At 36.8% G+C, this 14,499-nt stretch overlaps 1 protein-coding gene across 3 annotated transcripts in view; it reads right to left on the reverse strand.

The window, feature by feature from the left end:
* Positions 1 to 228: 228 nt before the first annotated feature.
* Positions 229 to 14,499, reverse strand: part of tbc1d22a (TBC1 domain family, member 22a) — a 185,846-nt gene continuing 171,575 nt past the window's right edge. For all 3 annotated transcript variants that reach the window (XM_067391129.1, XM_067391131.1, XM_067391128.1), the window contains one exon: positions 229 to 2,186. In XM_067391129.1, coding sequence (XP_067247230.1) covers positions 2,058 to 2,186 — 129 coding nt within the window. In that variant the 3' untranslated portion in view covers positions 229 to 2,057. The remainder of the gene's footprint in view (positions 2,187 to 14,499) is intronic.

A 14,499-nucleotide genomic window follows, 5' to 3' on the forward strand; every position in this document is an offset into this window, starting at 1 on the left:
ATGTAACTTTGGTAGTTTGATACGTGATCCGAACCACTGATTCAAAACAAAAGATTCGTAAAGCTTCGAAACAGTGTTTTGAAAGCAGCCATCACTAAATATTGTCGTTAATTAGTTGTTGTTGTTTTTTTGGCGCACAAAAGGTATTCTCGTCACTTTGTAATATTAAGGTTGAACCACTGTAGTCACATGAACTGTTTTAAATATGATTTTAGTAGCTTTCTGGGTATCTGAAATTGTTAATTGCCTGATTTGATCAAAAATATCTTAATTTGTGTTCCAAAGATGAACGAAGGTCTTACGGGTGTGTTATAAATGACAGAATTTTCATTTTTTGGTGAACTAACCCTTTAAGGCATGATTTTATTTTATTTATTTATTTATTTTTTTCAAGGAAAGAAATGTTTAAATATGTCATTTTGGTGATCAAAGATGAGTTTTAAGGGATAAAATTATTGACTACAGGAGAACTTTAAACACTCATTGATTTTAACTTCAAGAAATGTTTGTGTTCTTGTACTTACGTGATGCACGATTCTGTTGTTACTGAAAATTATTCAAATATTTATTATTAGTCAACAATGTTAAACAAACCAAATATTAAACAAGTCAACAAAAGATAATCATATATATATTTATATATATATATAGTATTTATTTACACATTTTTCTATTTACATATCTTTGAAAAACATAATTCTGTACACAGCTATTTAATTCAAGATCATTTCATTCACACCTCTTTTAAAATCCATTCTGACATTTCTGTAGGTTGAAGTCAAGAAACTAAATCAAGAAGCTTGGTATCCAGAAACTCTCCCAGAACCTTGAACTCCATGTTATCCAGGCACTGAATGTCAGTTACAGTAAACTCTTTCAATTCTATGGCCCATCAAACAACCAAGAATACCAGTACAGCTGCTGTTTATGCAGAAGTGAATGTTGTAAAGGCAAATGGTATGCTTTGCCACATCCTAAATGATCATGAATGTAAAATAAATATCTGTGATGTTGTCAATCTCTAGACTTAGGCACAACTTAAGAGGCTCATGTAAACAGTATATAAAAAAGGAGAAGAAAGAATTTAAAAAAGCTGATTTTTAGAATATATCGTAAAAAAAAAAAAAAAAAAAAAATGAAAATAGACTTATCAAGTGCAGTTTTAATTCAATTTAGTTTGTAAGAACTGGCACACAAATTTAAAAGCCTGATGACATGATTGAAGCTGCGCGCAGTTCAAATACTGACAAAATGTCAAAAGTCAGAAGCTGATATCCCCAAACACATCTATTAATGACAGCATTGTACAGTTGGTACAGATTATTATATCAATATCAAAATGGGACGTCAAAATGACAGTGCCATGAGCAACAGAGAAAGCAGAAATTGAATCCGTTCTTCAGTTTTCGTCTCCAGCTGCCTTTGTTGACTGAACCTGTGCCTCGCAAAAGTCAAGCAGCCAAAATAAGGCAAATTTTATTGACTCCATTCCAATGCCTCATGGGCACTGTTCTAATATAGAGACAAAATGATCACCCTATGAATTCTGTCCGCTTCCTGAGGTAGACCATGGTTAAAATAAGTGTTCGTAGGCGCTGTTTAAACCAAACGATCTTACTGCAAATTTTTATAAACCATGTTTTCTCAGTAATGTCTGTTTATTGCCATTAATCAGTTGGGCCAGAATCCACCTTACTGTTCCATCCTAGTATTGTGAAATCCTGCCGTCTAAATTAACTTTTCCGCAGATTCAGTGCGTGAAAAAAAAAATTCTCGGAAATGGTTGTGATTAAATTCAAGAAGAAAAAAATAAGGAACAAAGATCAAATTAGTGTATTTCAAAAGCGCATGATTCTGACATCCGGTTGACTCATGGCATTCGGAGTGCTGATATTAGTAGAAATGCGGAAAAATTCCAGGAACAGTTGCAGTCCACTGTACACATTCCCACCCCCATAAAAAAATGTCACTGTTTCACTTCAGTATCATCACAAAGACAGTGGCGCCTCCGAGGTCAGTAGGGGTCGTCATATTCAGGGATTGTGCTGGGCGAAGCCTCATCTTTTGTAATGGTTAGGGGCGTCGGCAAAGGCAAACTTCAACCGGTAAGCTTCAGCTAGGAGAACGCTAACTTCCTCATTTCCCCAGTGCATTGTAGGTAGATTCTGGAGCAGAATCATTAGACCCTGTGGAGGATAAAGAGATTTTGTTTAAAAGGATTGCATGCACATATAAAGCAGAGATATACATTTTCTAATCAACTAGTGGATGGGTAGTCTTAGAACAACAACTAAACTAATTAGTCATTAGTCATATATGGACACTTTGGGGCCATATTCACCAATCATTCATGTGTCTTCATTATATTTGGACACAATAAAATCATGTACACTGATCAGACTTGTTTCTTATGGATGCTTTAGAGCAGGGGTGTCCAAACTCGGTCCTGGAGGGCCACTGTCCTGCAGAGTTTAGCTCCAACCCCAAATATAAACACACCTGAAGAAGCTAATCAAGGTCTAAATAGGCATACTAGAAACTTTCAGGCAGTTGTGTTGAGGCAAATTGAAGTTAAACTCTGCAGGACAGTGGCCCTCCAGGACCGAGCTTGGACACCCCTGCTTTAGGGTATGCCCACCTATCGGACATGTTTCTTGGTAATATAAGGATGCTTAAGAACAGGAGTGGGGCACTCTAACCCTCGAGGTCCACTATCCTGCAGAATTTAGCTCCAACTCTGATTAAATTCAGCACAATCAGAGAGCCAAGGTCTCAGAATTGCTAGAAAATTACAGACAGGTGTGATAGATTAGGGATGTAGGACAGTGGACCTTCAGGGCCAGAGTTGTCCACCCCTGCTTTAAAATCTTTATCAGATGCATTCCTCAACAATACATGAGCAGTTTAAGGTTACACTAATCAATTAGACACGTTTCTTAAAGTACCCCTGTGATGAAATTCAAGTTTTTAATGTTGTTTATATGTCTATGTGGTGTTTTTAATATGCTTTAAGACAAACTATATGCAAATTTTTAAGTCAACACCATTGCTGAGTATTTTCTCTTTAAAACTGCAGTGATCTAAAGACACTTTCAAAAATTTGGTTTGAAATCGCTGGTGTTTGTGACATCGCAAACTACCTTGTAACCAATCATGTCAATGGGCCTGTGGGCTTTAACATATCATTTAATTATGACCGCTCTGAAGCAAGGGAGTCGTATCAAAGCAACACATTATTAGCTGTTTGATAACATAGTCAGGCAAAATATTTTATAACGAGAATATTTTTGGTGCGCAAAAAAACAAAACAAAATAACGACTTATATAGTATTGGCCGATTTCAAAACACTGCTTCAGTAAGCTTCGGAGCGTTATGATTCAGCGTATCGAATCGTTATTCGGATCGCGTGTCAAACCGCCAAACTGCTGAAATCACATGACTTTGGCGCTCCGAACCGCTGATTCATTATGCTCCGAAACTTCCTGAAGCAGTGTATTAAAATCAGCCATCACTATATGTCGTTATTTTTTTATTTTTTTTGGCGCACCAAAAATATTCTCGTCGCTTTATAATATTAATATTGAACCACTGTACTCACGTGAACTGATTTAAATATGTTTTCAGTACATTAATGGATCTTGAAAGAGGAAATGTCATTGCTGGCTATGGAGGCCTCACTGAGCCATCGGATTTTAACAATGTGTTCTGAAGATTAACAAAGGTCTTACGGGTGTGGAACGCCATGAGGGTGAGTAATAAAGGACAGAGTTTTCATTTTTGGGTGAACTAACCCTTTAAGGCACAAAGACATTTTTTTCACAGGAAAAAAAAAAACATTTAAATATGTAATTTTGGTGATCAAAGATGAGTTTTAAGGGATACAATGATTGACTACAAGGGAACGTTAATGACTTGGGTACATGTAGCGGTGTCAAAGATATTTCACTCAGATATTTGGTTACAACGAACCAGTCCAGCAACTCACCAATGCCCAGATAAATTTGCTTACAACAAGCGGCTTAATCAGCTACTCGGCTGCTGGAAGACATTTTAGCATCCTAATACACATACATCCCGGGAGGAAGTGTTGCATTGGCAAACCACATGCCTTAACTTTGCTGGAAGGAGTTTTACTTGGCGTTTAGCAGACAAGGAAAGGCATCGCTGCACAGAGTTGTTTATTTCTTTTTCTTCAGCGGGGTCAAGCCATGCTATCACAAAGCACCACCGTACTCCTCTAAATTATTATAACTTTCAATCACAGATTCTTTGGCTGCTCAATCTTAAGTGTAGGGTGAAGAGAGCGAGCTGCCTGTCAAGCTGTGTGTTTCTCTTCTCGCTCGGTGCGGTCAGGACCTCGCCGGTGGAAGCCCATTTCTCTTAGGTATAGAAGGCCAAGTCTAATTCACTCAAGGCGGCGTCAGGCGGCTCCAGCAGGCCTCAGAGTCAATGACTGCATTAGAGCGGCTTAGAGCCTCAATCTCCCAGCCTAATTCACCTATCCTTCTGGCCCTGATGAAGGAGAATGAGAATGCTTAATACTCCATCACAGAGGGGTACAAGGGGGATGGATGGAGGTGAGAGAGGTAGGAGGATACAGGAAAAAAGCGATAATGTATATTGTAATAAAGAGAAAGCCAGAGTGCCTCAGACATTTACCAATTAATAAGCCAAATCCTCATTTGATTATTCATTCAAGAACTAATGAGTATCTCAACTGAATACACTTAAACTGCCATTTTCTCTAAGTTTGGGGTGAGTGTAATGAAATCATACAAGGATGAAAGAACAATCAGACATGCCTGATATGGAGTGTATCCTGAACATAAGAGCTGCAGAATCTCAGACTGTTCTGTTCAGACACAAAAGCTCCATGAATTCAAAGCGTAACACTTTAAGGCTCAAATACATCTGTGAAAAAGCTTGAGTGTGAGAAGACGAATGCTTTTGGCTACACAAGCTTGATTTTCCACGTCCCTGCATTCCGTAAAATGACAGAACGCAAGTTGTAAGCCAATGCAAATGAGTGTTGCATTCTCAGTGTTGTCGCATGGGGCATTAGGTGAGAAATTGAACAAAACAGACTTCTTTGGTTCTGCCTTGAGCACAGACAATTAGACTAAGATTAAAAAAGCAGAGCAATAACAATATTGTTTGTATTACAAAAGTCTTCATTAGGCTTCCATTTACCCCTCCAATATATGATTCAAAGGCTATATAAGTAAAAATTGATGTGGAATTCCCTGTGCAATTTCACAGGCACTTAATTGAGGCATTTTATTAAAATTTACAAGTCGAGGGACAACACCAAGGGAGGAAAGAGAAAAGAATCATCTTCATGATGTATAAAATTGATGCTTGATGCTCTGATAAAGTAGATGCTCTAATGCTTAAAGCGTTAGTTCACCCAACAATGAAAATTCTGTCATTAATTACTAACCCTCATATTGTTCCACACTCGTCTTTGGAAAACACAAATTAAGATATTTTTAATAAAATCCGACAGGTATACGAGTCGTCCATAGACAGCAATTTAACCACCACTTTTTCTAGGTCCAGAAAGGTGCTAAAGACATCGCTAAAACAGTCAACGTGACTGCAGTGGTTCAACATTCATTTTATGAAGCGACGAGAATACTTTTTGTGCGCAAAAACAAAAAATAACTTTATTGAATGATCTCTTCTCTTCTGTGTCATTCTTATATGCTATATACGTTCAGCGCTTCCAGGTTCTACGTCAGAACGCGGGCTCGGTATTGGCCGACGCTGCTCATGTGAGTATAATGAGTCAATAATGAGTCGTGAATGTGGAAGCGCTGAACATAAACAGCGTATGAGAATGACACAGAAGAGAAGAGATTATTGAATAAAGTCATCATTTTTGTTTTGTTTTTGCACACAAAAAGTATTCTTGTCACTTCATAAAATTAAGGTTGAGCCACTGAAGTCACATGAACTTTTTTAACAAAGTCTTTAGTACTTTTCTGGACCTTGAAAGTGGTGGTTGAATTGCTGTTTATGGATGAGTTCTTGGATTTCATCAAATCTTAATTTGTGTTCCGAAGATGAAAAAAGAGCTTACAGATGTGGAAGGACATGAGGGTGAGTAATTTGTGGCAGAATTTAAATTTTTGTGTGAACTAACCCTAAGTATTCAAACGGACACTTGCGAGTATGAGTACCAATACATTATTTTTGGTACTAGGCGATACCTAAATTTGATAGAATAAGCTGTACAACGTTTTTTTTGTTTTTTGTGTGCATGTGTATGTGATCATTTTGAAAAGTACTTGAGCACAGAGTCATATTCAATTGTGATACTTATATCAATAACTATAGTCGTCAACTATATTTAAAATGAAGTCATCCATGTAATAGTCAAATCAAGTACTAATCAACACAGTCATCTCAGTCTAGTGTATTTTCTCTCATCAAAACCCTATATTAGATCACTAATTACAGTAATGAGCCAAGTCACATAATTAGAAATAAATTAGTGATATAAAGGATCCACATAGCCAACCAACATGATTGATTGGGCACTATCCTTTTCATTGCATTTAGGACTTCCTCTCTGGAGTACGTAAACAAATAATGTACTGTCAGAAGCATGGGATATAAATGCAAACTTTATGTGCTGCAAAGACAGGAAAATTCCTAATTGTAGAGTTTTATGTACAGATCAGAAGGAATAACTGCATTAATTCTTATCACATTATTTTTCATAATTAATTGTACATTAACATACTGAATTGGCTTTCTGAGGATTCTGTTATCTCAGAGTAAGAAGTCATGAAGATGATGTGCCAAAAATGGGATTCCAGAAGCAATGCTACAGGGAATGACTTTGATAACCAAGTAATATTCTTAAAGTTACACACCCACACTCAAGAATGTATTTAAATCAGCTGAAGAGTTTTCACAATCTGAACATTTCCTTACACAACCTCCACAATGCAGTATATATTGCACTCCAACAGGTAACAGCAGATTAAATATTTCGTTAAATGTCAACAGACCCTTCATAGACTAGGATTGGTCTCCAATCATTTTTGTGAAGTGCCCATGTTCTCATTGAATTCAAGTAGACTGTTTAATGAAGAAAAGTGAAAGTATGTAACACTTTGATGGTGAATAATATATCTGAAGATCATTGTAAGATTGAGTAGGTGTTAGTCCAAGAGCTTTGGTCTTTGAAGAGTAATCTACCCTTTCCACAACTGTTGAGTATCTGAACACTTAAGCGAATGTATTTTTGAGAAACAGACCTGTCTAAAGATGTCATCTGCAGATTGACTAATTAAAAAAATATATATACAGGGAGTGCAGAATTATTAGGCAAGTTGATTTTCTGATCATATTTTTTTTCCAAGCACATTTTACCAATTCCAATCCACATCAATCTTAATAACTACTATTAATATTGTTTTTAATCATTTATAAGTGATATATAATTGTTCATGAAGGCTGGAAATGAAAAATGCCCTATATTCAGGTGTGCAGAATAATTAGGCAGGGTTTCTTTTACAGATAAAATGAGCCAAAAAAGAGATTTAACTCAGACATAAAAGTCAAAAATTATTAAATACTCATGAGAAGGACGCAATACTAATGTAATACTAGAAATTGCAAAGTTAAAGCATGACCATTGGACAGTGAAATGCTCATTGGGTCAGCTGGGTCATACAAAAACAGCTGGAGAAGAAAAGACACGTTAACTGCAAAATAATTAAGAATTAAGGTGAAGAATTAAGTGTGAAACCATCAGGAACCCTTTAGTCTCCAGCGCCACCATTTCCCAGTACTGAAACCTACCTAGAGTCTTCAGAAGTGTGAGGTGTCAGGATCTCAGAGACTTGGGTTAGGTGAAGAATCCTAAAAAATGACCTGCTCTTAATAAGAATCACAAGCTGAAGTGTTATAAAGTACATGAAGACTGGGTTTTTATAGGCCTTATAGACTGACAGCTTGAGAGTGACTCCTGAAGGACCAGCACCACATCCTCTTGTACCACTGTTTGAAGAATTTATCTTCCAGAATCTGGCAGTAAGTTTTGGAAGATCATTTAGTCCATCTCTGCAAGATGGACATTTCAGGATAAGAGATGGACTAAAAGTGAACTCTCACACCTTATTGCCAGATTCTGGAAGATAAATTCTTCAAACAGTGGTACAAGAGGATGTGGTGCTGGTCCTTCAGGAGTCACTCTCAAGCTTGCGTCCTTCTCATGAGTATTTAATAATTTTTGACTTTTCAGTCTGAGTTAAATCTCTTTTTTGGCTCATTTTATCTGTAAAAGAAACCCTGCCTAATAATTCTGCACACCTGAATATAGGGCATTTTTCATTTCCAGCCTTCATGAACAATTATATATCACTTATAAATGATTAAAAACAATATTAATAGTAGTTATTAAGATTGATGTGGATTGGAATTGGTAAAATGTGCTTGGAAAAAAAATATGATCAGAAAATCAACTTGCCTAATAATTCTGCACTCCCTGTAGTGCATACCTCACTAAATCACTGTACATGCAAAACAGTTGTCAACTATACTTAAAACAAAACCATCTGTGCAATAGGCAAATCTCCTAATCAACACGGTCATCACAGCCTAGTTTTCGACAAATAACTAGATCAGGACACTAATTACTTGTAATGAGCCAAGCCGAATAATTGGATATAAATGAAGTATCTAATGATCTACACATCCAGCTAACATAATTGATGCAGGACTGTTAATTTTTGCTGCATTTAGGGACTTTCTCTCTAGAGCATGTAGATGGACGGCAAACTATTAGTTATGGGACAGAGTAACAACATTGCCAATGGCCATTATTACGGTCAATACGAAATGGTATTCACAGCCCATTTTTCCCCATAATGCGATAGATTTCTGAATGCAACATGGCATATTAAAACACCAAACGTTGGGATGCACAATATACTGATGATCATAATATATTCCCAAACAATTGTTTGATCTTAGATGACTGTAATTTGATTTATTATTTAATCACTTATTCAGCATTTTTATTATTATTATTCATGTCATGTCATGTTTTTATATTTTATATATTACTTATTTTATTAATTTCCTTGCTCTTGCAATGCTTGCTCTTGTTGTTTAATCTTATGATAGTGTGGGTTAAAGGGATGTTTGTCTTCATGAGATAGAGATAAGAGAATATCTCCATTTCATGGGTTTAACATCACAGGACGATGTTGTGAAGCAGTAATTTTCCATTTTTTTGCTGTGGTATAATAACACTTGTTGGGATTGTACTGGTTAGACAAAGTCTAAGCATTTAGCTTTAAAGGATTAGTTCACTTCAGAATTAAAATTTCCTGATAATTAACTCACCCTAAAGTCATCCAAGATGTTTATGTCTTTCTTTCTTCAGTCGAAAATAAATTATGGTTTTTGAGGAAAACATTCCAGGATTCCTCCACATCCCAGTCAAAGAATAAGGGTCTTATCTAGCGAAACAATTGGTCATTTTCTAAAAATGCTCATTTTGCACTAGCTCTGTGATGTGGCAGGCATTAGGTAATCAGGTTGGAAAGGTCATGGAAGTAGGCGGAAGTACTGGTCAAAGCAAACGTGCAAAGACTTAAGCTGGGTCACACTACACTTTCCGTTCCATTGACTTCCATTCAAACGCATGCGAATGCGTCAGACTGGAAACGCAAGCTCGTACGAAAAATTCCGCTGCGTTCCAAAGTTCAAATTTGGTGAATTCTGACCTGCGAATTCACATAACATGAAGATGTGCGACCAGTAGAAGATTGATTCGTCACGGCATGACCTCTTGGCTGAATTAAAAGAATGATATTTTTGCAGTAAAGTCGAGAAGGTTCTATATTTTTACAATTTGAATGTATTACTTTAAGTTAAATGTTGAATTCATGTTTATAAAAAAGACGCTGTAGACCATGACGTCATATAACGACCGTTACAGCATCCGATTTTGAAGTTTGAGGAGAAAATGAGATGGAGTTTTTCGCCCTACCGCAGTACGTCACACGTTGCCTTTCCAAAATGATTACGTAATGCGTGGCGCATCGCAGAGCTAGTGCAAGATGAGCATTTGTAGTTAAAGAGATTTTTTTTTAGAAAATGACAAATTGTTTCTCTAGATAAGAACCTTATTCCTCGTCTGGGATCATGTAGAGCCCTTTGAAGCTGCACTGAAACTGTAATAGACCTTCAACCGTTTGAACCCTATTGAAGTCTATTGGAGAAAAATCCTGGAATGTTTTCCTCAAAAACCCTAATTTCTTTTCGACTGAAGAAAGAAAGACAAAGATCTTGGATGACATGGGGTGAGTAAATTATCAGGAAATTTTAATTCTGAAGTGAACTAATCCTTTAAGACATTCAGACGAAGTCTGAGCATCGAAAAATATGCAACTAAGATTATTAAATAAACTGCTATTTTTATTATCATCACTTTGTCTCCTAATTCTGCCCTTTCCTGGCTTTCTCAGTAAAACTCTCAGGCTGATAGAAGACTTATATCCTCTGGCAGTGATTCGGCATCCGGTGTTTGATCTAATATTTCTGACAATGAGATCCATCCTATCTAAAATTTTGGCACAATCTAACATGCAGGACCCAACATTATTTCTATTTGGCCTGCAAAATCAAAACAAAATAGCATGCTTACTAAGTAAGGGCCTGTGTAATTTTTATAAGCTGATCTAGTAAGTTATCATTTCTGTGCAGTTATGAATCATGCAGACCAGATATTAAATTTCATAATGACTTTAAGAGTCAAGTTTTACCTGCAGATGTTTTTAGATGTATTCAGGGTGTTCATAAAATCTATACTGTCAATATGGCTGCCACATGCATTAAGAATCTGACATGGTGCTGTTACATTGCAAAAATATCTGCATAGCATTTTGAGAATCACCCAAAATAGAACAATATTTATTTTTGGGAAAAAACAAAAACAACAACAAAAAAAAAAAAACCTGACGGTTAGTTAGTTAGACATGCAGTAGATTCAACCTCATCTAAAGTGACTTATATTGCATTTCCAACAGGAACAATCCCTCTGGAGTACCCTGGGGTTAAGTGCCTTGCTCTAGGGCTCAGTGATAATGGTGGATCTTAGAAATTCTCCAGGTTCACGGATCATCCCTTTCCATTACTAGCCAAAATCTTCCATTGCAAAGCTAAGGCCAACACCGCCTATGACACCATTCCCAAGTTGTATCATATGCATATATTACATTGCAATTTGAATAAACTGGGACAGACTTTAATCAAGTCATGCTGCACAACTGGACATCAATAATAAATACAGCACCAAAAGCGACAAACGTAGGGTGTACAGTAGTGCTAGATTCAAAGGTTGGCCCAATTACATACAAAAACATGGTTAAAAGCCCAGTTAAATTGGCAAGGTGAAAATGCAAAAACAAAACAAACGCAACTTAAGAAAGATAATAGCTTTGACTTAAGAAGGATTTTCTTCGAAAGTGGCATTTATCTTGACACTCAAGGCATTTTGATTGTTCTATTCTATTCTTCTTTGGAAACTGAATTGTGTTTGCTAACTAACATTCGGTATCTCGTACGATTGTTCTTTAACCTAGCAGCATTCAAGCCAAACAGAAAACAATAAGCAGAGCTGCAATTGTGTGTATTTTGATGCAGACATTTGGACAGATAAACCAGCGCCATGACGACACCTCACTAATGACTAATGTTGTCAAAGAACTTTAGCATAGCAGAGACGGATTACTATATTCACAAGGCTGGTGAAGGAATGTTTGCCACCAAGGATTACATCACATGGAGTCTTTTAGCCCCTCATCTTCTTGCTGAGCCCTCCTGAATTTGTAAGAATCGATCAGGGGCTCAAGAACAGCGGCGCAGTCACTCCATCAAACGGCAAAGTCGTAGCTCTGCAGATCCTGAGCGTTTGATCCCTGTGTTTTAAACACTCGTGAGACTAACCGGTAGAGAGGTGGTGATTGATTGCGAGGAACTTTATAAACAGCTTTGTTTATCAAGGCTTCTGCGAGACGGAGAAGCGTTAGGTTTGAGACTCGGCGTTCGGGTGCACGGGGAAGGAGCAGAACTGTAATTACTTCCAGGATATTAAGTCCTCCATGCTTTTCCATGTCTCTTTTCGGATAAATTGTCCCTGCCTCTCGTTGAGCGAGCTTCCTGCAACAACAGTGACACTCTATCATTAAACTGTATTAAAGCACATTTACAGGCAGGAGGGTTGCTCTTGATTCGGGACCTGGACGTATGACGATTAATCATTACCGGCGGGTCTCCTCCAGAAGCTCTAGTGTGGACAAAATTACAAGTTCTCTGATGAATGTGCTAGGTTTTCGATTAATCAGGAAGAGTTCATTTCACCTAATCCTTCAATGCAACCGTCCTAATAGAGTCAACACTATAACTCTAGTGTAAAAGATGGCAAGGGAAATATCTGCACTACTATAAATCTCTAGAGATGAGTTTTTTTTTTTTTTTTTAAATCACATGCAAATTCACCTCCGACTAACTAATCTTACACTCTACAACACAAAAAACTAATAATGAACTTGCAGAGGCCCCCAAGAGCGAACAATATGACACTGCCGCTTTGAATTAATTTAAAGTCAAACCAGGCAAAATGAACGAAATGAAACTTTCGATCCGCAAACAATTAGATAGTGATTCGCGCTCAATTACAGCTTGCTGTGAACTGTTTGTATCCAATATGCATGTATAATGGGAAGTTAATTGAAAAAGTGCTTGACATTTGCACTGCAGACAAAAAGCAGCAGACGGACTATGTGGAAAGTAGGCTTTTTCTTAGCTGCAAGAACCCAGAACTGCCTACGATTGACATCACAGCCATTTGCTCATTGGCATATGACCACCCACATTTACATACATGCACATATTCTGTATTCAGAAACTGGCCCATTATCCAGAGAGAGATAACGAGGAAGTTTGCTCATATTCAAACTTTGTTCATTAAGATGAGTTACGCCAGGAATTAAGTCACTAATAGCAAATTACATTGGTTCTTGTGTCTCGTAACTTTCAGTGGTTATCTATTTCTAAGGAATTTTAATGGGATTTACATCTTGCCCAAAGCAAATTTGTTCTTAAAGAATTCTTGAGAAGATTTTTGTGATATACATGCAATATGTAGATCTGTAATAAAGTTATAATCTTATATTTTTATTTTTTACATATTCAGACTAAATGGCCCACTGTTGCTATGTTTGCCTCAAATGTTTTTAATGAAAATGCACGCTCTGACTGGTATATTATTGATTTTGGTTACTGAAATGCTGTTGAAGTTATATGTAGAATTATGCTGTGTTTTCATCTGATATACAGAATATAATTACTTTTGTGTATGCAACCACCCACACTCAATCAACTGTTTTGATGTCCATGTAATTTGCAACCTGATTGTAATATAACACTTTATTATGCACATGCACAATTTGAGAGGCAAGTCAATCATAAAATATTTTTATATAGAAGTTTATAAGTTGATATCAGTATTCTTTTCTATCCCAAATTAAGTCATTTGTAAGATGACTTTCTCAAGGAGTGAAAACACTGGAAAAACTGTTTGAATAGTCATTGTTTTTGCAATTTCGTTTGCCACTGGATGAGGTGCAGATATTAGAGATTGGTAAAAGATTAGATTAGATAAAAGGTACAATATGTAATAATTTTGTCCGCTAGTGGTCGCTAGAAGCCTATTCAAAACAAAGGTGTAGCTTGATGATGCCAAGTTTTAGAGCGGAATCTTAGGACATGTGGTCTTCATCTCAACAGACAGTGCAAACGAATAGGGATTGGAGTTGGGAAGAAATCATGTTCATGGAAGCGATTATTAACGTTACTGTAGTATGAAGCAGAGCAGCACCGAGTGTTGTGGGAGCTGAACGAGGCCACTGGAGCGATTGCGCAACACACGCCTCACGACCAGCAGAACTTTTATTATGACACAGTCACAGGTGCCGCTTCCGCTTTTCCGGTCATGAGTATGAGGTAACGCAGCTCTGTTTATCATATTAGATACATTTGAGAGTGTTGAAAACGTTGTAACGTTACTCTGTGTGTTCGCTCGGTGGCTGCTGTGAGACACTTGTTGCACACTGCAGTAAGATAGATCGATTTTAGAATATCATATTAAATGTTGGATGGCTTGTGTTGATAAATGGCATGCAATTAATTTTAAAATATATTGTATGAAAATGCTGTATTACTGTTACTAAAAATAAAGCTGCATCTGATTATGCTATGTTAGCTATTTGACAAAATAGTGTTTTTTTTCTCTGAGGCATGGAAATGCATAGTACTCGAAAAAAATCAAGAGAATTTATTTAAACAATAAGACCACACGTGTTGAGCTATTTAACAATATATAGAAAATAATTAGTTTTCTGTCTACAAATATATCAAAACAGTTGTTCCCTTGTCTATTAAAACGTGTAATATATCAAAGTGTCTATGGTGTT

The sequence above is a fragment of the Chanodichthys erythropterus genome, chromosome 8, assembly GCF_024489055.1.
Source record: "Chanodichthys erythropterus isolate Z2021 chromosome 8, ASM2448905v1, whole genome shotgun sequence".
Taxonomy (NCBI): domain Eukaryota; kingdom Metazoa; phylum Chordata; class Actinopteri; order Cypriniformes; family Xenocyprididae; genus Chanodichthys; species Chanodichthys erythropterus.